This window comes from Zalophus californianus, chromosome 3 (genome assembly GCF_009762305.2).
Source record: "Zalophus californianus isolate mZalCal1 chromosome 3, mZalCal1.pri.v2, whole genome shotgun sequence".
In the NCBI taxonomy this organism is placed as follows: domain Eukaryota; kingdom Metazoa; phylum Chordata; class Mammalia; order Carnivora; family Otariidae; genus Zalophus; species Zalophus californianus.
In genome coordinates, this window is record NC_045597.1 from 61,406,354 (window position 1) to 61,432,161 (window position 25,808).

Here is a 25,808-nt window from a genome sequence, read left to right on the forward strand (position 1 = left end):
GAGCACCATGAGGGCTTCATGAGTGAAGCAGCATTTGAGAGTCAGGTTTTCCTGCAGCTGACTGAGGCCAGTATCTAAGCTTTTTGTCTTTTTCCTTTAGAAAGACCTGGGATGGTTATCTTAAAATGACCCATGGCAGCTAAGTTTTGAACTTTCTGGAGGCACAGCCCCGCCCCGGAGGCCATGAAGTGGAGCTGGTGGCCACCACATGTGTGGACTTGGCCTGGGAGAACATACAAGCTAATTCCCTTATGACACAGGTGGGCCAGGCTCAGCCTCTCCCCTTTGACAAAGCAAAGACCATGCCGGGTGATAGGAGACTGTTCTAGACAACTGCGGCATCACAGGCGTACACAGAGCCAAGCCTGTTGGTGTGTAAGCCTCCATTTCCCCGCCGGCCCGAATTGTTCTTGCAAGTCATGGGTCTTCTCAGTACAGTGTGGGAAACATGCTGAGTTCTCACCGTAGTGCCTCTCACCACCTGGAAGGGAACATTCCCACAGGTCAGAGGCCGTGAGCAGGGCTCAGGCAGCGCCCCCTCTGACACCTGGCTCTGCCCAGCAGTGGCGACCCAGCACCCCCCCACCCCCCCCACGAGGCTTGGCACTTTCTGGTTCTTGCCATTCCATCCATTTGCCTTTTTCTTTCACTGGCCAAGTGTCCTATGTCCATAACTTAATTCAGGAATATCCGTGTTCACTTTTCAACTTCAGCTCAACTTCATAACCAAGAATTATATACATACCAACCCTCGGGGGTTTTAGTTTGTAATTTTGCCTTTAAACATGATGCTTTCCACTGAGAAGCCTATCTAGGCCTAACACACAAAAGCAGTCCCTAAGAATATGATCTGTCCAAAATTGGAGTGGGATTCCTCCTTTGTGTTTCGCACACCAGGGAATGTTGGAACACACAGTAGAGAGTCCCCTGTCAGAGACGGGGGCGGGTGGCTGAAGCCCGGAGGAGGGACTGGGTTGGATGCTCGTTCTGGAGACCCCTTCCAGTCCTGCGATCCTGTGTTTCCATGAATGTTTACTGTTGGACTAGTGGCTGACTTTACTCCGACAGGCGGGAGTATAGTATTGGGAGGTCTTTGCCTTCTGTCATATCAAGGAAATTGCTCTCTGCATTTTTCCATCGAGAGGTCTGGAAAAGATGATGAAGGTGGAAGTTGATCATGGTACCATCTCACCAAACAATAAGATACCTCAAAATGTTCCCCTTTGTGACTCAAAAACAGGAGCTGACTTTCTTGGGAGAGAAAGTGGCAGGGAACCGCAGGTTGGTTTAAAGGTTAGATTGAGAATCTGACCTTGATATTTTTTTTTCCTGGTTCTCTGGGCATCAGAAGAGGGTGAACTCTAATTCAAAAAGGGAAAATGGTTTGCAAAGTGTATTTCATTTACATGCATGTTTTTTTCCTCCCATTTGAATAGATGGCAGCCTTAGGTCCATAGCATCCATCCATACGAAGTATAGACCAAACACTTGTGTCACTGGTAACCACGGTACTCGTCCTATATTTGTGTTGGACGCCATTTGCCTTGCTTTTTAAATGACTTATTTTCATGTACTGTCATTTCGCAAAAGAAAATCTTTATATGAAAAGTACAGAAACTGTTATTAACTGGACAACAGGGAAGGTGCTCGCCCCCTGTTTGTGCCTGCCTACCTACCGCTGTCCCTAACCAGGGCAACGGACTCTTCCACGCTGCACGCTGTCCATCTGGGGCCCCTGTAGAACCTGGCTGCAGCAGGCATGTTACTTCATGGATATCTTTTTCTTTCTTTTTGAAATGAGATTCCCCAAGGGGTCAGGTTGAGGATGTCATGAGCCTGAAGCCGGAACAGATTTCTCAGATGCGGTTCTTGCAGAACCCTTCTGGCATCGCCATGTTCTCTGCCACTGGAGATTTTGACATTGACTTCCTGACTGAGCAGGTGGGACTGAGCAAGAATTTAACAATTTTAAAATGCCTGTGTCCGGTTCTACGTTCCAATGCTGCTGGATGTTGTGAATGTTTTTAAACTCTGCTCACGTTCTCACTGTGTTCCCTCTAACCGAACCATGCCTGTGGCCATTACCAATGTAAAAGACTCTCAATGCAAAGTTGCCTCCACGGTGTAAAATAAAATCTCTGTGGAAACCTTCCTGCAACTCTGGTCCCATCATTGTTGTCAAGCTGAAACACATACACCCCAACAGTCCTGCTTTGGTGTTACCTGGGTGCAGGAAGGTAAGTCTCTGGGCTGCTTCCACACCTGTCTAGACCCCAGGGAGAGCCGAAGGCTGGTGAGCCACCATTTGCCCCGGACTCTGTGCACAGCACATGGGCTGTGGCCACATAGTCTTATTTATTTTCTTGATCTTTCACGTAAGTCTGCTCTAACCATAGTTAATAAACTTCCCAACTGAGGAGAAAGGACTTTAGGGCAAATACAGCTAGGAAAAGCCTCTCTGAAAACTCAGGAAGCCCATTTTACAGATAGGAAAACATGTGAGAAGAAAACAGTGGCTTGCACGGCATTGAACAACCAGTGAGTGGGGGAGTTGGGGTGCCCTTCAAACCATGGCCCCTGTGACTAGCAGCCCCTCCCCCCAGCCTCTTTGTGCCAACATAGCCCACCCCCAACACCCACCCAGAGGCCCCACTTTCTTCAGAAAAGGAGGGATGCAGTCAAATGGAGCCGATGCTCACTGCCCTTTCCGGGCAGACGCACCCAGGAAAACCCCTTCCTTGGGGCTTCTTGGCTGACAGCCTGGGTCTGAGCGCCTCTGAGGAACCGCCCACCTGGCTTTTCCTCCACTATGGATGATGAGTGAGGGTTGTTCCACTCTGAACACCAGGAATGTATGTAGATATTCCTAAATCTGTTTGTTGATTTTGCTACAACTTTGTCTGCAGTCATTAGGAGGTAAGGTGGTATAATTTAGAAGTTTTTTCGAACTAGCACTAGAATGCCAGGTGCATTATTGAAGCCACTCCTAATCTTAAGCAGATGTAATTTGTTCATGTAAATATGCACTATCCCATAATCATGCTGTGCGCCTAGGGCCACACAGGGGACACACGACAAAGGCAGCATGGGGCCCTCTCCTGGAGGACAGACGTGCACAGCCCATTCGCACATCTCCCGCCTCCCACCCTGCTTCCCTCAAACCAACAATGTGGGGTGATCTTGAACACGGAATTTTTAAGAAGACCACATTCTCAAAGGAGAGATTCATACAGGAGAAAAAAAAAACAAAAACAAAAAGCCTGCCACAGAAGATGAAGTTTGGCTTGTTCCCGGCCCCGGTCATCCTTATTTTAAAGTAAAAGTTCCGAGTCACCGAAGTCCCTCGGAGCTACAGTGGCATGTCTAGGAGGGAGCAGAAGTGACATCTGCTCAATGGCCCTTGGTCCATACCTTCTCTGGCCCCAAGCTGGCCTGGCTTGCTTACTCTGAGCCGCTCTCCCAGGATTTCCGTCAACTCCTCCTCTTCAGCCGGTGACGCTGTCCTAGCAAGAGGCAACTATGTGGAACCGGGGTCCCGATCTAACTGCGAGGGGAACGCAGCTGTGGGAAGGGCAGCTGCCTGACTGGCCTGTGCCTGTGGCCACCAGGGCCCCCACGGGCGTCAGGTGCCACCCCTGCCCGCAAGGGCCCACACGGGTGAGGGTCCTGATGTGCTACAGGAGGGAGACCAAGCAGGGAGGACAGGAGTCAAGCGGAGTGTGACCGACTCAGACCCTGTGCAAGGGGCCGAGGGAGGGTCTCCAGACAGGGGTGTGGTGGGGTGGGGCCTGCGGTGGGTGGGAGTGCGATGTGTTCAGGAACTGGCAGGTGGCTGCCAGGGGAGAGGCAACCACCCTCACTGCCCCCAGGTCACCAGAGCCTCATAACAGCTCAAGCGAGGGTGGTTGTCCATAATGGACCAAGATCCAGAGAGAAGACCCTGGCTTCGCCCGAGGTCAAGTGTTCTCTGGTGCCCTCTCCTCCCAGCCCACCTCCTCTCCCAGAGCTTGTCCCTCGGGACTCAGCCCAGCTAGAGAAGGAAACCTTAACAGATAAAGGCCGCCAGAAATAGAAAAGCAGAGTCACGGCTAACTCGCTTCCCAGGGCTGCTTTGGACAGATCCCGTTCCCCGGCGTTCGGTCAGCTTCCCAGATGACCCTTCACCTTCCGGGGGGATCACCTTTACCCAGGGCCCTCGGGGCCTGGCCTCGCCCAGGACTCTGATGACAGGCATCACAACCTGAGGACCTCTGTTCTCCAGGGACCCACTGAGTTCAGAAAGATGGGGGGAAAGCGGGGTGTAAAATCAGGTGAGGCACTTTTTACAAAACCCACCCCAACAGGCAAAGGACACGTCTCACCAGCAAAGCCTGGGCACAGTCATGGGGGAAGGGGGACAATCCCACCCTACCCTGAGTTTCATGGAGGGAAGGGTCCACCTTGAGAGGCCCCCAGCCTGAGTTAGAAAAAGAGGGTTCACAGACAGACAGGAAGTCCCCTTGAAAGAATCTGTACGGAGGTGTGCGGGGTGGCAGGAGTGAGGCCAGGCACAGCACACTGTCCCTCTCCCCAACCCCACTGTATCCCAGAGCACACCCTGTCCTTGAACCTGGTGTGGAACCCCCTACTGACAGCCTCACAGCCGTGAGAAGGAAGAACAGAGACATGGACAGAATTCTCAAGTGAAGAGATTGTGTGCTTGGCTTTTTTCTAATACCAATACCACTAATAAATAATACAAAGGGATGTGATCATACACTCCTCTCTTTTTCTCCTTCAAAACAGCATCCAGGGCGCCTGGGTGGCTCAGTCGGTTGGGCGACTGCCTTCGGCTCAGGTCATGATTGTGGAGTCCCGGGATCGAGCCCCGCATCGGGCTCCCTGCTCGGCGGGGAGTCTGCTTCTCCCTCTGACCCTCTTCCCTCTCGTGCTCTCTCTCTCTCATTCTCTCTCTCAAATAAATAAATAAAATCTTAAAAAAAAAAAAGCAAAACATCTAGCCAAGCTGCTCGGGTTCCAGAGATTCTTCTAACAAAGCCCCTGAGGTGTCGCCCCTCGGCCTGGGTGGAAAGTCCTGCTCCCCCTGAGCCTGGGACTGTGTTGGGTCCTGTGTCCTCCAGGCTCTGGGACATGGACACCCATGCCAGCCCATCCCCCGAGAGCAAGATCCTCTGCGGAGTCCCTCGCCCCTCTGCATGCCAAGACACAGGGTCTCCTTCCAAAACTGGGAGGACCACACTGGAGGCCAAAGGGGATTAAACACTCAGATCCCTGCCTCCTGAGTTAGCGGTCTCACTCAAATGAATCTGGCCTCTCTGAGGATCCTGGCTGATGATTTCTTGGATTGCTGAAGTGTTTTCTTCTTTTCAGGGAGGAATATAGTAAGAAGGGGAAGAGCTTTACTTCCCTCTGCCAAGTCGCTCTGCCTCACCCTCCCACCCCATCCTGGCCCCAGGCTACACAGAGGTTCCTCACCTAGTGTCACCCCGCCCCCGCCAGGCCCCAGGGCTGGCTGCAGGCCACACCCCCGTTTGCCCACAGACCTCGGGGAACACAGTGTCCCCGCAGTGAGCACACTGGGAAACAAAATCTCGTTCTCTTGTGAAGCCAACAAAAGAAAAAAAAAAAAAAAAACAGAGTAAACATTTGAGAACTGTAATGAGATCAGAGGATTTTAGAGATAGAAAGGATCATACAATCTGGGGGCCTTATTTTTTAAATTAAAACTAAACTTCTTTTTACAGAAGCAAAACTTACTTGTTTATTATGGAAGACTGAGGAAATACTGATGAGCAAAAAGAAGGCATCTGAAGCCTTCTGTTGTCCCACTCGTGGAGGACAAGATCCGCGTGCTCAGGCCCCTGCCCAACCCCCGTCAGGCCTCCCAAGTCCACAGATGGACGGGCTGCCCACACCCGAGGGGCTCTGCTGGTGCTCTGTGACCTGCGGGCGACAGATGGCAAACTGCAGATCCAGGTGGTGGGCTTGCGAGCACAGATTTGATAAGCACACAGGTTGACGCTGGAGTTGTCAGGACGACATTATTCCGGGAGGAATAACGGGGCTGAGGGCTCTCCACGGCCTGATGGCGCTCACGGGCAGGCAGAGCCACGCATGTCCCCCTTAGGAAGGGGAAAGAACCGAGAAGCCAGTCTCCCAGCACGCCTGGCCCGAGTCTCTCCTGGTATGTGTGCTTCCCTGAGAACAACCCCTTTGCATTTAGAACAGGATATGCAAAGCTTCCTCAGATCTGTGCATCAGAGGGCGAATCTGTGCCAAGTCTCCAAGCCAGGTCTCCGTGGGATGCTCCACAGCACCAACACACGCCTTTTTCTAGGGGGGCGTGGGTGTAGCAAAAATCAGATCATAAGGCGCGCACAGTTTTGGAACCGGATCTCTTCATTTAATGATATAGTGCAGACAATTTTCCTCTCCCACAGACATTTATCTACGGCAGAGTTTTCAGGTTTGAACAGATTTCTTGTACAGGTGTTCCATAATTTATTACCTCCCTCTCCTCTCACTAGTGCTGCGATGAGCAGCCTCGTTTTCCAGATCTTTAATTATTTCTTAGGATGAACTCCAAGGATATCTATCCAAATGTTAGGCTTCTAACAAACTGGCTTTCGGAAAGGGGATGGCGATGTTGGCGATTGTGCTCCCGGAATCCTGTGGCGGCCCGCAGGGACGGCAGCCTCTGTGCTTGGTTCCCCGCCTGTAAACAGGGCGACTGCAGTGCCCCCCTCATGGGGGTCGTGAGGACACATGCAGTGTACCCAGGGGGCACCTCCGGTGTCCGGGGGGCGGGAGGGTGGGGTGTCTGCTGTGACCGCAGCTGGGTTTAGTTGCCTTGTTTGGGGAGGAGGTCTCTCCCCTTCGAAAGTTCCTTGTAGAGTTAGGGAGGGCAGATCCCCAAGAGAGCCGTGCTCCCCTTCCCTGCCCTTCCAACAGGCTCCCAGATAATTCTGGTTGTCTCCTTAGGGATGATTATTTACCTTTGCACGCTCGTTATTTTGAGAAACCTGGGTGGGGGTGAGGTGGCCTGAGCCTGTCCCCAGGTCCCCAGCGGTCTCCTGTTGACTTCCCTGGGCCCCTGTTCATGCCTCTTGGGCCCGGAATGCCCGCATTTACCAGCCCCCTCGGCCACCAGGCCGCTGTAGTCGGGAGGGATCCCAGAGGAGGGGGCACCCTAGCTTCACCCCCACCCCAGCACCGCCCCCCTCCGCCACGCACAAGGCAAGCTGGAGACAAAAGCTCTGCTTCCGAAGCTGAGGCTTCTCCCTTTCTCGTCCCAACGTGCCCCTCTTAAATGGAAATGAAGCGATTCCCCAGTCCTCATTACACTGGTTTTAGGTCATTCCTGGGGAGATTCAATCCTGTGGCTGCTCAGATATTTTTAGATGAACCGAAAGCCGCATGGAAATTAAAGGCTGCGACCTCCCTGGCGTGATGAGCCCTGGATGGCCGGGTGCCCTGGGGCCCACTGCTCCGGCAGCGGCCCCTGCTGCCTCTGCACAAGGGCGCAGGATGAGCAACTGGAGAGGGGAAGGCGCCCCTAGGTGCGAGGCAAGGGAGCTGGCTGGAGGCACACAGAGCAAGGCCCCACCCGGGCCCAAGTGGGACGGCAGTGTGCACAGATTTCGCCCTTGACCTCCCCGTCCTCCTGATCCGGTCTTTATGGGCGTCTCAGTGGAACCCAGTGCTACACCCTGGCCCCTCCTCAGGAGGTGGAAGGAGCACAAGGGAACACTGGTGACAATGCAGGAGAGCACGCTGCACACTGCCTGGGGACTTCCCGAGCCCCTACCTGTGAAATTAGCGCCCAGACCTGCCCCTTTCCCAAGCGGGTCGTGCCCCTCTGTCCTTTGCTGTACGCACTCTGGGTGAGGGCAGGGTCTGTCCCGCTGGCTGTCGTAGCTCAGGCCCCCAGCGCAGGCTAGCACTGAGCACGTGTCCAGTAATACCTGAACTAACTCCTGCCTTGGCGTGTGGGACCCATAATGGAGATGCTTGGAACACCCTCCTCCCCTGCACCCCACGTGAGCCTCCACTGCATCAGGGCTGTTGCCCAACCCCGGGTCTGCTTGCTCATGCTTTGCAAAGAACTCCATCCGGGCCTCTTTGATGAGTGAGTGGTTTATTCCCATGCCCCCTGGGAAAACTGTAAAGAAGTGTGGCTCTTTGGAACGTCAGGATTTTGAGTCATGGGAAATAATCCGCCAGGATTGGTCTGCAGAGTCAGTGAGCAAAAGTGGGGCACACTCAGGGCGCACAGAGGGCAGAGGGGGAGGTGGGAGTGCCGGGCAAGGCAGCCCTCTGAGACGGTCGACACCAACAACAGGGAAGCTGATGGGTGCTGGCAGCCTCGCACACAATGAGGGAGCCCCACCGGGTGAGTTTAAGGGCAAGAACGTCAATGCGGAAGTTCTAGATCGGGCTTTTAGAAATAAGTGTCACACCTGACATACAGCAGTATGACCATACTTAAGATCAGGTAAGAGATCTGGACCCTTGCCTTTCATTCCTCCAGGATGGACTGTGCACGCCCTTCACAGTGAGCCCAGGGAACCCGGCGTGGCTCCTGTGGCATCTGTCGCTGGTGAGTCCAGGGCTGCCCACAGGGGAGAGGAGTGACCTCCCGCCATCCTTATTCCCTCTGGGCCATTCAGGGCAAGGGCACCTCTGCTGGGCTCCCTCCTGTTCAGGGGTGGGGAGGGGCGCACCAGCCCTCACCAATTTCTTTGTGGGCAAGCCTGGGAAACACCAAGAAGAGAGGTGGCAGCTTTCGTGGCTTCTCCCAAGAGCATAATGAAGACCCCCTCCCGTTCTCCGCCCCGGTCTGAGCACAGCCATGACTGGCTCCTCCAGAGGGGGGCTCCCTCTGGGCCAGGGAACTTTCCAGGTGCTGCTGGCAACTGCTAAGATCCAAATTAATGTGTATCCCAGAATCAGCCTTGTTTTGGAAAAGAGCCCATGTGGTACATTAATAAAATACAGTCTTGACAAAACCACGTCACTCACCTTGTTTCATGCATAGGCCCTCGTTCCATTAAGTGCTGTCCTTTCTGATTGTAGATCACGGGTGTTCGATTTCTGAACCAACATTCCTCCCGAGGAGACTGGTACCTGAAATAAATATAATGGACATTCACAAACAAAAACTTACAAAACCCTCCCAACCCTCTTCTCTGTCAAGCAGTGTATTAATTTTCTTGTTGGTGATGGAAGAAATGACCACAAACTTAGTGGCTTAAAGCAACGCAGATGTGTTTCCTAGATTCTGGAAGTCAGAGGTCTGAAATCAAGGTGTCAGCAGAGCTGTGTTCCTTCTGGAAGTTTGAGGGGAGAATCGGCGCCTTGCCTTCTCGAGCTTCCAGAGGCCACCTGCTCTCCTTGACTTGTGGCCGCACCACCCGGACGACTTCTTCCAGCCGCGCATCTCCTCCTTTTCGTCTGGCTCTCCAGCCTTCCTCTTATAATGGCCCTTGTGATGATACTGGACCCAACCTAGATAGTCCAGGATACTCTCCCTGTCTCAGGATCACTTCTGCAAGGTCCCTTTCTGCCAAGGAAAGGTGACATAGTCATTGGTTCCAGGAACGAGGACATGGACACCAGGGGTGGGGGGGAGTGGTCATTCTGCCCACTAAGGCAGAGAAAAGGCAGCATCCGCAAACTGCCTTCCTCCTGGTTTCTCTGATTTGGGTCATTTTAACCCATTAGGAGAGAACCGGCTCCATTAGCCTGGCCCCTCCCATCTGAGCAGCATGTTCTCCGGGAAATGCACCTGTCCACCCCTGACCTGAATGCCTTCCACAGCTGCCCTGCTCTCCAGAAGCCTCCCTTTCCTGATGCTCTGCCGACTCTCAGATGACATCAGGGCAAAGCCTTCGGTGAGGGCTGGGGTCTCTAACACGGCTCGTGGATGCTTCTTCCTCCCTTTCCACAGGGAATTCGTAGGCCATGTGTGGGCACCCACCCAGATGAGGATTCGGGAATCCCAATCCACATGTCAGGAACTCCTGCTGAAGTATGTGTGTCCTGAGGAAGAAGCACCAGGCCGATCCCCATCGTGACCTCCCAGCCATCATCAGCTCCTCTCTAGACCCACCCAGATGCTGTCCAGTCTGGCCCCTGACTGCCTGATTTCAGGTGACCAGAGAGAAGGCCCATGGGTCCACCGGACAGAATTTGGCTTTTCCCATGGATGTGGACAACATGCCCCCCTTAGGACAGCTGGGGCAGCAAATGTGGGACCACCGACTTGCCATCAGGAACAAAATCAAACCTACAAAACCTCCCAAGAGGTCAACTCGCTGCTCTGGGGTCTAGTTCTTCCTGCAACGCAGGGATCGAGGCAGTCGTAAGAATATACACACCTCAGGAGGCAGCATGCTCCGGGAGGGCGGCAGGCAGCGAACTCTGCTGTGGGGCCCTGCCGCCCAGTGGCCCCGAGGAGGGGTGGGCAAGTGGCCCCCTACGCTGCCGTCCCCCACCCACCACCCACCACCCCAGAGGGTTTTCAAATCCAAACACTGTAACTAGCCCTGTGATGCTTCCTTCTCTGGTCCCATGACACTTTCCTCTCCCAGGACTGGAGCCTCCTGTCCCGAGACGAAGAAGAAGGGGAGATGCCAGCTGCAGCACAGTCTAGGAGCCCACAGTGTGGGGAAGTTGGTACATGCGTGTATGTTTGTTATGTCTGGTCTAAGCACAGAAAAGGACGAGCAGGAAATAAGAAATTTAGCAAAACTGCTTACGTCCCAAGGGTGGGATGAAGTGAAACATTGGCTTCCTTTGCTATCCATTTCTGCACTCTTTGAATTAGAATATTTTACAATAAGCCTATAATTCTAGGATTATTTCTGTTATCATAAAACATACATTTTTAACAAAATGAGAAAAAAATACTATTGAAGTGTATGTGACCTGGAGAGATAGTCACAATATACAGAATAAGAAGTTGCAACATGGCAGGCACAACAGAATTTCATTTTTTGCGAGGAAAGGTGTCAAAACAGGAAATATCTCCAAGGATGATATTTTGGTGTGCTAAAATGTTTAAAATGCTTATCTGTGAATGGTGGAACTCTTATTTGTATGTCCTCATGCCTTTCTATATTTTTTTGTTTTTTATTATTTTTTGAAGATGTATTTATTTATTTTGAGAGAGAGCGCGCATGCATGCGCATGTGTGGGGTGAGGGGCAGAGGGAGAGACTTTTTCAATCTTCCAGGCTGAGCAAGGAGCCTGAAATGGGGCTCAATCCCAGACCCATGAGATCGTGACCTGAGCCAAAACCAAGAGTCGGACACTTAACCGACCGAGCCACCCAGGCACCCCATCTATCTGTATATTTTTTTAATGTGAGGTGGGAAACATGCAAGGGTTCCAAGTGCCAGCACCCTGGGCTCTTTTCTGGGCTGCTGCTGGAAGTTTCTGCTTGGCCAGCTCCACCCACCGCTGCCAGTGCCTGGCTCAGCACCTGACCCCACCGGAGAAGCCCGGCACCACGGACAGGGCCCTGGAGGGTGCTCGGAGCCTGGATCTGGGCACCTACCAGCGGTGTGACGGAGGGCGAGTCACCGTAGCAACTTCAGCCTTGGTTTCTTTACTTGTAAAAGGGAGATCAGAGCTGGCCAGCCCCCCTCCCAGGATCAGAGGGGTTTGCGGCACGAGAAAAACGCGTGCGTGGACCGGGAAGCTCTTGGTGCATGTCTGTTGTAGTTATTTCATTTCTGTATTGTTATTTGTAATTCCGAGTTTTGACTTTCATCCCAGACAGCATTCTTAGGTGTCCACGTCCCAACTTATTTTTGCAGGGGCCTGCCTTGTTAGTATATGTGGATTTTGAAGTCTCATGAACACTTGGTCTCCAACAGCTGTTCCCCTCCATCCAGTGGCCTTGAACACTTTCTTTGTATTCACTGCCCGTGGCGCTCTCTGTGATTTAATTTGCGAGAAGAAAGGACTTCTGCCAAAAGCTATCGGTCCCGTCAGCCTGCCACGACGGATTGTCATAAATGACTCCTGAGTAAAGGAAATGAAGGCTAGAAGGAGGGTCCACACAGCAGGCCTGCAGCCCCCTCCTCCGGGAGGCCCAGCTGTCCATGCCCAGCGAGGCTGAGGACTGGGCTCACTCACGGGGCCTGTCTGGGCACACCTCCTCTCTCCTGGCCTTGGATGGAGGAGAGCCAGGGTGAGCCCCTCTGCACCTACCCACCCTACCCAGGAGATGGTTGTGTGTTTTGTTTCCTGTTTCATCCCCTAGGAGAACACACCTGATTTAAATGTTAACAGTCACCTGCAGGAGGATTGGCTGCACCATTCATCCCGCCAAATTCTCTCTTCTAGGGCACAGCCAAGTGGTAGGTGCTTTTTAAAGACTCCTGGAGAAAACAGCACAGTTTTTAGCAACAGGCCCTTCAAGCGCTTTTCTATCTTTTTAAAATCTCCTTCATCCCAAAGCCACAAAACAGGCCTTTCCGTGCCCTTCTCCCATGCCCACCCACCGCCCAAAGGAGCAGATCTGAGATACCATTTCCTTCTGTGTGCTTTCTGCCTACCAGACCACCAGCTTCATCATTATAAAGAACCTGTGTAGCTCTTCACAGGCAGCACACATTTCTCCTCCCTGAGAAGGAGGAGAAGCATCTTTTTTTCTGACCACTAGTGATTTATAATCCTTGTGACTCCCAGCCGGGTTTCTGAGGCCCTGCTCATCATGTACCTTCAGAGTCTTTTCAGGCCAGCAAAGAGAAACAGAACAATAATCTGCTGGAAGAATAACATAAAAATATGTAAGCAATGTATGTATGTATGAGCGCGCGCACGTGTGTGTGTGTGTGTGTGTGTGTATAAATTTTTTATTAAAAGAATTGGAATCAAGGGGCGCCTGGGTGGCTCAGTCGTTAAGCGTCTGCCTTTGGCTCAGGTCATGATCCTGGGGTCCTGGGATCGAGCCCCACATCGGGCTCCCTGCTCAGCGGGAAGCCTGCTTCTCCCTCTCCCACTCCCCCTGCTTGTGTTCCCTCTCTCGCTGTGTCTCTATCTGTCAAATAAATAAAATCTTAAGAAAAAAAAAAAAAAAGAATTGGAATCAAGAGAATCCCAAAGAGGTTTGGTGACTTATCCAAGTTCCCAGCAAGTGCATACAAAGTGGAAAACAAATGGCAAATCTCCCTTTTCTTGACTCATTAAACCACATTGAGTCCCAGGCGACACTGACGCCAAGAGAGTGGGAATGTATCCCGTTGTTTGCAAGTCATTATTCCCTGAGGATGAACTTGGCACCAGGAGCTCTTTGCCCCACTCATATAGAGCCCATTACAGGCCTGTTGTTAACAAAAATCAATGCCATTCTCCTCCCCCAAAGCCCTTCAACATCCGGGGTTCCTGACTGAACTAAGCAAAAAACTCCTTGGCCTGATGTCGTAGACTTCTTTTGGAGAGGTACCCCGACCCCTCCCCTCAGGGGTGGGCCCCACATCCTGTCTAGAACAAAAAACACATAACGAAGTTGTTACCCTGAGCCAGGCACTGTGTTTGTCCCATGTGGCCTCAAGCTCCCCCCTCCCCCAAGAGTGTGGAAACAGAACCCTTGCACTGAGGACAGGTTGACTCAAGGGCGCCATATTTGGCCCATGCGTGGAAAAGCAGAGGAGGAGAGAGCGAAACAGTTGTGATGCGCCTGTGGACCACCATCCCAGAGATGTTTACCCCGCTTCCTCACAGCAGTCCTGTCCTATCCCTGACCCGCCCAAAGCCCAGCTGTGCCTCTGCCACAGAGTTCTGTGAGGGCTGTGCCCTTGTAGCCCACTAACAAATTATTTTTGCCCATTTGGCTTGAGTGGGTTCCTGTTACTTATAACCTAACAGTCCCAAAGATACTCAGCTTAGCTAGAAAGTCGGCCAGTTATTCTGTGCTAATCAGCCACCAGTCAAAATAACAACATCCAGGGGGCACCTGGGTGGCTCAGTCGCTTAAGCCTCCGACTCTAGATTTTGGCTCAGGTCATGATCTCAGGGTGGTGAGATCCAGCCCCACGTTAGGCTCTGTGCTCAGCATGGAGTCTGCTCAGGATTCTTTCCTCTCTCTCTGCCCCCCGCTCCCTCACCGCAACCCCCTGGCTCACATGTTCTCTCTCTCTCTCAAATAAATAAATAAATCTTTAAAAAAAAAATAACAACATCCAGGTGGTACTGGCAGGGCACTGTTGGAAATGGCTAACAGATGCTTTGGTCACTCATATTTGAGTGTGAACCAGTTTGGTAACTTCCTTTCCTCCAAGACTGACCAGATAGGATCAGGGACATTTGGGGGATTCAGAGTTTTGATGAAGATGAAGATGAAGATGAAGAAGAAGAAGAAGAAGAAGAAGAAATTTTAGAGAACGGGGTCCCAGAGGAGGGCAGTCCTAGGTATAGGGAAGGCACCTTCAGCTACTGGAAAATGTGCCCAAGGTTAGTCCTGCTCCCAGTAATAGGGAAAAGAATTCATTATCATTATGACTCATTAGTATTTTTAATTTACACAATGTCTTCCTTCCAAGGAACTCATTATGTTGATGGAGGTTCATTATAAGAAAGAGATTTGGGAGTGGAATTTATGTTGGACACAGTCTTCTAAATATGGCAACAAGGACCTTTATTACATGGGTACATGCCTTGAAGCAAATCTCTCCTCTATAAGCTAATTAGGAAGGGAGGTAAAACTGTGTCATGTCCGGGTGACTGAAGGAGAGATGTGGAGCTCTCTTACAGCATTACGAAAACCACATTTCTAGCCAAATATTAAATTCATTACACTTGAAACTAACATAATGTTCTATGTCAATTATACCTCAACAAAAAAATCTGTGGTGCTCCTAAAATCATAAAATATCTTGAGTTTAGTGTATTTGAGTAGCATTAAAGTTAATTATTGCTTGATGAGAAAAAATATATTGTAAGTTTTACATTTTAGCATAGGACAAATGAGGGGTATTTCTATTCAGATACCTTCAAAGCCAGCTTGAAAGAACTCTCACTCTGGCTCTGGGAAGTTACTGGTGTAGATCTTAAAGGAGCAGACACCTGCACTGGGGAATCCCATTTGGTACTTCTCCATGCGTGCAGTAACCAAACATCCCATAGGGATCATGGGAGACTCACACACTGACCTTGCAAGGTATATAGGGACCGTTTCCAAGATCATATCACCTGGGGAGGCCAGCAACACAGCTTCCCACAGAAAATGATGCATTAGGAAGCATCTGAGTCATCAGCTTCTTATGGGGTATTCTTGGTTTGGGGTCAGACAGCAGTGAGAGGGAGTCAGATTTTTCCCTTTGCCCCAAACTCAACTCATCCTCCCTATCCAGTTCCATTCATTCAGCAAGTGTTTATCAAGGGCCTGCCAAATGCCAGCCCCAGTGCTAAGGATGAGGGGTACTGTGAGGCCCCCTGCCCCCATGCGTTCTCCCGGCATGGATAGGCATTAAGCAGGTTACATAATTAACCCACACTCACTGTTCAGGTAAGTACTGTGATGGAAAAGTGTGTACACACTGTTATGAGCACATGGGGGTGGAATGGGGGCCCACATTAGCAATGAGGTGGCATCTAAGATTTAGAGGAGAGGCAGAGAAGAAGTGGAAAGGGTGGGGGGGGGTTGGGACAGGGAGGAGGGTGTTCCGGGTGTGGAGCACAACCTGGGCAAAGAGGCTTAACTGAGGGTGGCTGAAGCTGTGAGCAAGGCGGAGAGTGGGGCTGGGTGAGGCTGGAAGGCCAATGTCAATGACACCGAGATTTCATGACACCAAGGGCTGATTTCAAGCAGAAGGAAGCAAATTTGCATTTTTAAGGATCACTCTGTCGGCTTTATGGAGGAAGCCACGGGGGCGGGGCGGGGCAGGAGAGGGCACCGAGAGCCCTAGTTTACACATTGTGTCTCAGGGACGGGGGTGCTTGGGCAGTGCTAGTGTGGACATAAAGAGAAGCAGACAGGCTGAAGGCATGTGACGGAGGCCGCTTCAGATCAACTACGTTCAGGAAGTGAGGAAAGGGAGGCGCCAAGGATGAGTGGGTGGGTGCACAGCCATGCCATCTACTGAGGTGGGCTCAACTAGAGGAGGAGCAGATCGGTGAGGAAGATCGAGAGCCGAATTTTGGACAGGCTAAGGAGGAGGCATCTGAGATACGAACTTGGAGCTCAGAAGAGAGACCTGGGCTACATGGAGATCTCTGGGAAGCCAGAGCCAATGATGGCAGGCATGTGGGGCTGCAGGCAGGGGTGAGATCCTCACGGAGAGCAGGGGGATAAAGGAGGAGGCCAGGACTGGGCTGGGTGGGACTGCAGTCTTTCCAGATCATGCCAGCTCTGGAGCTTGAGGAAGACGGAGCAGGGACAGGAGGAGCCATGACTCAGGAGTGGAAGCACAGGGCCTATGCAGACCGTGCTCCCTGGGAGTCCGGACAGCCATGTCAAGAGCTGCTGGGGGTCAGGAGGGCTGAGAATGGAGGCAACACAAGGGTCACAGGGGACCTCAGCAAGAATCGCCAATGGTTGGGGAGAAAAACAGGATGGAGTGGTTGCAGAGTGAGCAGGAAGTAAGGAAGGGAAGATAGAAACCGGCTGGGAAGGAGAGGAGGAAGACAGAGCAGGGTGTGGAGCAGAGACTCACCCAGCTTGCCCAGGACTCCCCTAGTGTTGGCACTAAAAGTCCTCTATTCTGGAATCCACTTAGTCCTGGGGAAATCCAGACTGCTAGTCACCGTAAGGTGGAGTGTAGCAAAGTTATTGCTCTTGTTGTTTTTAGACAAGGAAATGGACATTTATGAATGCTAATGGGAAGGATCCACCTGATGGGGCAGGGCCGAGCCCTGGTCAGTTGCCCTGACTCGATGTCACTCACACAAGTGTTAAAATGCTGTTGCTTCCTCATCCTCCCCAGGCCATCCAAAGTCCAACGCTCATGGTGCACCAGCAAGACCAGTGTTTCTGGAGCAAGATGACTGAATTTGCTCCCTGCTGTCACATATGAGGGAGGCTCTTGCCGGCCACTCTTGGGACACAATGAGAGCACCTGCTTTACAGCAGGGAGAACCTAAGTGTGGGCACTGGGGCCTCCGCTCATTAAAACCATGAAGGTGCTTAATTGGGATTTTGTTTTTAAAATTCCCCCAAATGAGGGCCAGGTAGAACTGCTATAAGTAACACTTCTTTAAAAACACCTGCTGAATCCCAGCCAGGTAATCAGATGAGGCCCTGGGCCCACAGGCCAGGAGGAGTTCCAGGCACAACACTGACTTTCCAGACTGGGGCAGGGAGACCAGAGGAGCGGTCCCAGCAGAGGCCAGAGAGAGCCCAGCCCTGCCCTCCGTGCCACAGCAGCCCAGACCCCACCCCTGGGGCAGGTGGGGAGGCCCAGGAACAACGTGGCCAGGAGCTCAACTCTGGGAGGGTTTTGTGCCTCATCCAAAGCAGCCTCACTGGCTGGCAGGAAACCAAAAGCCAGTGGGCAAATGATCTCTAACTTTTGGATTCATTCATTCTTTCTCCTTAAAAGGGCCAGACTGAACTCCCCAGAGCCTCACCCATGGCTCTAGAATCCTTCTGAATGTGGGTGGTGGAGGTGGGGGTGATCCTATTTGTGATTTCAAGAGCTGCAGACCCCACTCGTCTCCCCTGTTGTGTAAAATCTGCCTCCTCACCCTAACCTACCAATCCCGTGGGGTAAAATGTCTTAAGGATGAGACAAGTAATGAGCTGGGGCTTGGCCTAGAAGATATTAAAATGTACTGTGAATAATTAGAATAGTGTGGCCTTGACATAATAATTAATAGTCAGATCAGTGGAACAGACTAGAGCTCATAAAGAGAAGCAACTTAATGAGAATTTGGTATACAATAAAGATAACATCACAACTCAAAAGAAAGGAAAGCATATGCAATAAATAAGCAGTGCTGTGTGACACTGTTTATTAAGAATACAAGGGAGAGGGGCACCTGGGTGGCTCAGTCAGTTAAGCATCTGACTCTTGATTTTGGCTCAGGTCATGATCTCAGAGTTCTGGGATCAAGACCCGTGTCAGGCTCCCTGCTCAGTGGGGAGTCTGCTTGAGATTCTCTTTCTCTCTCTCTCCCTCTGCCCCTCCCCCCATGCTCACACACACACACACACACACACACACACACACTTTCTCTTCCTCTCTCTCTCTCTCTCTCTCAAATAAATAAATCTTTAAAAAAAAGAATATAAGGGAGAGAGCATGAAAGAGAAAGAAATAAAAAGAAAGTCTCCTTACCTGCCCTATTCAAAAGTGACTTCCAGATGCATTCAAAAGCTAAGAAAATGTTATAAGAAAATGGGGGGGGAATGTAATTATTTTAAATAACAAGGGATTTTTTTTATCATAAAAGTGAATAAATCAGTCTTAATGATAAATATACAGCCTGACTACATAAAAAATGTAAACTTCTGTGCGGCAAACTGAAACATCAAAAACAAAACTAAAAAGGAATTTGCCAAACTGGGGTGGGGTGAGGACTTGCAGTAAATGTGCCAAAGAAGGTTTATAAGGCAAGTTTAAGAGATAACGATCTCAATAGAAAAATGGGCAAGGGACATGAACAGGCAATTAGCAAAAGAAATACAAATGGCCAATAAACTACCAGCAACACCACCAACTTCAATATCACTAGCAACCAAAGAAATGCAAAGGAAAATAGGATGTCATATCTCATCCATCAGTTTTGCAAAGATCATTCATTTGAGAACAATAGGAAGTAAAAAAAAATAAGCACTTCCAGTGCTGGAGGGAATATAAATTGCTACAGTTTTTCTGGAGAGCAATTTGGTTAATATATATCACAGTCTTAAAAATGCTCACACACTAGGTCTCTGTAATTTCACAACTAGGGACCCATCCTAAGGCAATAACCAAAGATGTAAACAAAATATATGTACAAAAGCATTTATCACAGAGTGATTTTCAATAGTGAGAAGTTGGAAACAAGCTAAATATCCCACAACAGTGGGTTAATTAAATAAATTATGGAACATTCATCCAATAGAATCACTCTAAATAGAAGTAACATTTTAAAGGATATTACATGATGTGAGAAAACATTTAAAATATAATGTTAAGTGGGAAAACATAGGACTCAGAATGATACATACAGTGTGGTTCCAGATGGAAGTAGGGGACATGCATAGAAAAAGGCTTAAAGGAAATAGACCAAAAATCTATTAATAACAAAAATGTTATCAGTGGTTATTTCTTAATGATGGAATTACAGGAGTTTTTTTTTTTTATTACTCTCATATATTTTTATTTCCCCACTTTTTAAGTGAATACTCATCAGAAAAAAAAAGGTGATCTTGAATAAATGCCTCCTCCCATACCTCACCCCCACATACAAGTCCTAAGATGGCACCTGCTAAGATGAGAACAGATCCCTTGGTTTCCTTAGCTGTGAGCTGGGACCCAGAAAGTAGGGTTGGCCTAAGCGAATGAGAGAAAAGAGACAGATGTTTAGAGGGAAGGGAGAGAGGAGAAATAAGGGAGGGAACTGAGAATGGTCCAGAACGTGGAATGATGCTGAGACCATACTGGCCTTGCTGGGGCCTAGATAATACTCTAGCATCCATTCATTTGATTTTCTGAAGAGATCAGAAGAGTCTGGGCACCTTGGAGTCCAGACGCCAAAATGGTAAAAGGAAACCTCAGGGAGACCTCTGATGTAGCTGGATGGTGGCCCTCTCCTTCTCCATCCTCCTCTCTCCTTCCTTTTCAGTGGCTTCTTAGGGGAAAGGCAGTACAGAGAAAATTCTAGGATAATGATGAGCGCAGAGGAACAATAGGAACCCCAGTGGGCACTGGGGCTGGCTGGTCATCTTTTGGGACTACTGTCCCCTTCCCGATTTTGCCCAGAACCATATGGGCTCTCAGGAAACATAAAATTTGGGGTTAAGAGGCTCTCCTGGACTGAAAGGTTGCTGTTTAATCCTTCACCAGCCATTGTGCACCCCACGGTCCTTGGAGCAGGTGGGCCAGGAAGTGACCCCCCCACCTCTGCACAGCGCAGCATGAAAGGTGCCTCTGCATTTATTCCTCACCAACTGATACTTCTGAACACCTGCTACTCTCAGGCATGTGCGGGGTTATCTGCACTGAAAGCTGAAGAAGATACAGTCCTCCCCTTCTAGGAGCTCACTGATTACTAAGAAAAGGCACCAAAAAACAACTGTAATAATCTGCTTCTCACTAAGAAATGGACTTACTACATGCCAGACATTGTGCTGAAAGTTACAATGCTTTTCTTTCATATATAAAAATACACACACACACACACACACACACACACACAGAGTTGACCCTTGAACAACACAGGGTCAGGGGCACCAACCCCCCATGCAGTCAAAAATCTGTGTATAGGGACATCTGGGTGGCTCAGTCGGTTAAGTGTCTGACTCTTGATTTTGGCTCAGGTCATGACCTCGGGGTCGTGAGATCAAGCCCCTCATTGGGCTCTGTGCTCAGTACAGAATTTGCTTGGGATTCTCTCTCTCTCTCCCTCTCCCTGCCTCTCTAAAATAAATAAGTAAATTCTTCAAAAAAAAATCTGTGTATAATTTTGACCCCCCCAAAACTTAACTACTAATAGCCTACTATTGTCTGGAAGACTTAACTAATAATATAAACAATCGAATAACACGTATTTAAATATATATTATATACTATATTCTAATAATTAAGTAAGTTAGAAAAAAGAACACATTATTAAGAAGATCATAAGGAAGAGAAAGTGCATTTATAGTACTGTAGTTATTGGAAAACATCCACGTATAAGTAGACCAGTGCAGTTTGAACCTATGTTGTTCTAGGGTCAACTGTATGTTTATACTTTTTTACACACAGTAAAACTCTGCATCTCTGTGTGTGTGTACATTTGAGTTTTTGTAAATGCACAGGGTTGGGTAAATGCATTAGACTATGGCATGATTCAGAACGGTTCCTTCATCCCAAATATTTCCTCACGGTCACCCATTCCCTTCATAGTCATCCCTCCTTCCACCCCAAGCACCCTGCAATCACTGACGTGTTTGTTCTCAGTCCCTATAAATCCGCCTTTCCCAGAATGTCATGTAAATGGAATCATACCAGTATGTATCCTTTCAGGTCTGGCTTGACTTTTGTCAGTTCATTCAAGATTCATCCACATTGTTGCCTACATCAATATTTTGTTCCTTTTTATTGCCGAATAGCATTCCGTTGTGTGGAAGGACCACAGTTTATCTCTTCACCAGCTGAAGGACATCTGGGTTGTTTCTAGTTTGGGGTGACTATGAATAAAAATAAAGCAGCTTAAGCATTCACGTGCCTGTTTTTGTGTGAATGTGAGTGATTTCCTTTGGGTAAATAACTTACAATCCTTTCTTTAATCCTCACCCCTAGCCTATAAAAGTATCATTATCCACATTTTACAGAATAGGAACGGGAGGTGTGGAGAGTCCTAAAGGGGTGGAGCACCTGGATTACTGTTCAGCCAACACAGATTGAGCGCCTCCTAGTGGCCAGACAGCATGGGCCCTCGAGGATCCCTGCTCTGCAAGAAACCAACCTGTCAACCGGTAAGTCCTAACGTGAGGCAACAAGCTCACGGAGGGTACTCTGGGCGCTGAGAGGAGGGGCACCTGACTAAGCTCCGCGCTGGGGGTGTGCCCAGTTGAGTCATGGAGGAGAAGTGGAAGTTAACCAAGTGGAGGATATTCCAGGCAGAGGAGCAGCAGGGACAAAAGCATGGAGACGTCACTGTTAGTGGCACATTCCAAAAATAATGGGCTGACTGGTAAAGGATCCGCGTAGGAAAAAAAGTAGGAAATTTGGACAGGTAGATGAGGTACGACAACAAAGGACTTCAATTCCAAGTTAAGCGGTTTGGATGTTAAAACAATACTAGCTGACATTTCTACAGTACTTAACTATTTCCCAAATTCTGTGCCTCTCTGGGAAGCTTGACGGCTTGTGAGCTGGAAGGAAGTCTTTGAAGCAAAATGGCGCATGGTAAAGCTCAGGGTAAAGATTATTGACAAGAATGCCTGGTACCAAACACACACAGTGTCTGAAGAAACATACCCTGGAAGTACTGTTCTTTGCTTTCCTCTGAGGCTTTGCACCCTAGATCCCTTCATGGATGAAAAGAGAATTTACTGAAATCGTTTATGTGTCTAATTCTCCCATTAGACCAGAAGTCCCTTCCATTTCTGAGTCTTCATCACTGACCACAGTGTCTGGCATATAGTAGGGGATCTCTGCACATTTACTGAACAAATGAAGTGTTTTGTTCATTAAATATTTCGGTTAATAAATTGTTACCACATCAAGCTCAGATCACCTATTTCCAAAGAGTTAGAATGTAATAAAACAGAGCTTGTGGAAGATCATTGTCAACATTATTCACCCTCTCTTCCCCACCTCTGTGGGAGGAGTATGCTCCCTGACTTCTGGTTTGGGGCTCTATGAAGTGACTTGCATTGGCCAATTGGATGTTAGCAGATGTGAAGCCCGCAGGGGCTTGAAATGTACTTGCACACTTGGACCTCTGCCATCGCCATGGGAACATACCCTGGTCAGCCTAATGGTCCAAGGAAGATGTGAGACATTTGGAACATACTCTGGCTCCAACCTGCTGCTTTGAGACACCCTGCTAAACCCAGCCGAGCTTAGCCCAGCAGACCCGCAGAAGAGTCAGCAAAAAACACATGCTTGTTATCGCATATCTCTGAGTATTAGAATTGTTTGTTATGTAGCAATAACTGACAGATACGGCCCTGCACTAAAAAAAATGCACCAACTATAATTTAGTTGTCCTTCATTCAGTAAAGTGAGTCACAGACTCTGGTTTCCGAGCACTTCTGACTCTCAGTTTCCTTGTCTGGAAAATCTGTAAAGCTGTTATGAGGACTGAATGAGGGCCTCCCCCCAAAATACTTCGTGCAACCCCTAGTACATTGAAAGTACTCAGTGTGTGCTATTTATGATGATGATGATGATGATGTTTCTGACCCTTGAGTCCCTGCCTTAAATAGCAGTTTTCCCTGGGTGTGGGGAGATGCCAGTGAGCAGAGAGCTCCAAATCTCCAAATCCCAGAACGTCAAGCAACAGGACACTTACTGTACACTGATGTGCGTCCTTCCAGAATGACCTACACTGAACTCCCCGACCCTCTGCCAAAGAGCTAAGGCACCACTGCCTGTTTATTACAGTCAACTAGTTGATGACGCAGCTGTCCTGGAGGAGGTAGACTCAGTGTCCTGGTCGTGTGTCCTGGGGTGGGAGCGAGGCTAAGACGTGGTGGGTTTAATCTGCTAACGCTCGGACTGTGGCAGGCTGCCAACAGAGCATTTAGCGCGGCCTCCCCTCCCCTCCCATCTGTCTTCCCTCCATACGGACGCTTAATGCCACTGCATGCTAACAGGCAAAGTGTCTATGGTTTGAGAACACCCAAAACACAGGGGTGAACACAGCAACCAAACAGAATCTGTCTCACGAGATCACTTCGCCTCCATAGGGCATCTACTCACAAATCTACCCAGAGCAGCTTATTTTGTTCTACTGAAGGGTAAACTAGGAAGATCTCTCCGTACCCCACCTAGCCCCACAACAGGCTAAGGGGAATTATTTCCGAACTTTGTCTAATTCATATACTATGATGTCTCCACAAGGGGCCACGTGCAGGTGTGGGCTCTGATCGTATCTTGCATTTAACCAATCCTCCGGCTTCCAAATCCTTAGAATCTGGTTATAGATTCTGCAAATCCTGGTGTTCTCCTGTCCTCAGAGTGTCAGGAACCCACCAGTGTTTGGCTGCAGATTGGAAATGTTTCTAGAGGCCCAACTGAATCTTGGAAAATAGAAAACAACCCATCCCACATTACATAATTGGGCCGGGAAAACATGTTTCATATTAAAAAGGCAGCCAGCAATTTCCTAGGACTCAGAGGTCTGGGTTGTTCCTTTGGCTCTGGACCTGCTTAAGAATGACAATATTTTAACCTCTCCACGTTCAGCTGCCCCCTCTGTCATGATCCTGCTGTTTTGTGTATTGTACTCTGTCTTCCACTCTGGAGAGGATGAATAAATATCAGAGCATGAGAATTATTATGCTTCTCAGAGATGTTGGGAAGATCAATACAATGTTTCTCACACAAATAGGAAATGAAATTGAAGAGATATCAAGGTCCTTAGAAGCAGACCGGAGCCATACAAAAGTACAACGGCACCAGCTGTGTAATCAAAAAGGCAGTCCCCTTAGAGTGTGACACCTGACACAGACTCCATAAAGGCAGAGTCCCAGCCGGCCCTCCAAATGGTGCCCCAGCCCTGCCCCCAGCACTCCTTAGCACCCTGTATTTCACTATAACACGGCAGGGTGGGAAGGCCGCTGGTGGTAGAACTGTATCCTGGTAATGCACTCCAGAGGCGGACGGATGTGGGTTCAAATCCTGGCTCCTCCACTTGATCTTGGGCAAGTGATTCAATGTCTCTCAGCCCCAGTATCTTCATCTGTGATGGAGAGGTAAGAAAACCTCCACCCCAGGATGGTCACCAGGGTTAAATGACACATGACGGGTGCACAACACTCCTGATGCCCAGCACGCAGTCAGTGCCCAGCGGAGCTCTGTTGGATGGAGGGTGGGTGGGGGGTGGGTGAGCAATTACAACTATATTGTAATTCTTAAAATGATTTTTGAGTACGGGGCCCCATATGTTTGCTTAGCACTGGGCCCCACAAACCATGAAGCTGGTCCTGCTGAGAACCCACGTGGAGGCCAGCTGTGTGGCTCTAGGAGGCTTTGCCATCCTATAAAGTTATAAGGCAACTTCACCCCATATTTGGGTTTGGTACTTGGGGCAAAGATACTACATTTGGAACAAAATCAAAGATGAAAATATTTTGTACTAACCCTGCACTATTTCATAGCAAGCTTCTAGGTATTTGTTAAAAGAGAAAAAAAAAGAAAAGAAGAGCAACCTAACCACTGAGGAGAAAGGTCCTTCCCCACTCCCACTGCTTCCTTCCTCATGGAGAGAGTGTGATGAGTACGATTCTGCCCTCCCTCAGCCCCTTCTTCCCTCAGCCCAGGAGAGGTGGAGCCATTATCAATAATTAATTTAGTCTATTTGGGAGCTGGGGAGCCTGGGTGGCTCAGTCGGGTAAGCGTCTGCCTTCAGCTCAGGTCATGATCCCAGGGTCCTGGGATCGAGTCCCGCATCGGGCTCCCTGCTCAGTGCGGAGTCTGCTTCTCCCTCTCCTCCCTGCTCGTGTTCTCTCTCACTATCTCTGTCTCTCTCTCTCAAATAAATAAATGAAATCTTTCAAAAAAAAAAAAAGCATATTTGGGAGCAATAAACTGGGCATGCTCAGCTCTGCTCCCTGCTCTTCTCTCCTGGGAGGAGGAGGTGGTGTCTGTCCTGGGCCGGCCAGCTATAACAAGGTGAGTGAGTCTGTCTAGCTCTTGGCTGCGATATTAGGAAACCCATTTGGCTCTCACACTGCACCACACCCTTCAACTAGCCTCATCGGTAACAACAGTGATACGCTGGTTTTCAGCTATTACTCCACTGTCTCACTCCTCAGTTTGTTCAGTTCTTGGGTGGGGAGAAGGTTGCTATTAATGGATGCCCTCAGTGACCCCCAACAACCACACAAACCTCACCCAGCCATCTTGTGATTTAGGACAAGATGTAATTAAAATGCCTCATTAAAAGCTTAACTTACAGTGAGGAAATGGTATAGATACTGGAGAGAAGCTCATATT

General features: G+C 49.4%; 1 protein-coding gene across 1 annotated transcript in view; it reads right to left on the reverse strand.

Annotated features, from left to right (window-relative positions):
• Window positions 1-3,330: 3,330 nt before the first annotated feature.
• Window positions 3,331-25,808, reverse strand: part of DHRS12 (dehydrogenase/reductase 12) — a 39,619-nt gene continuing 17,141 nt past the window's right edge. Inside the window, 6 exon segments of the mRNA XM_035726839.1 lie at window positions 3,331-3,363; window positions 3,446-3,561; window positions 7,438-7,510; window positions 9,022-9,126; window positions 10,318-10,379; window positions 23,579-23,587. Coding sequence (XP_035582732.1) covers window positions 3,331-3,363; window positions 3,446-3,561; window positions 7,438-7,510; window positions 9,022-9,126; window positions 10,318-10,379; window positions 23,579-23,587 — 398 coding nt within the window.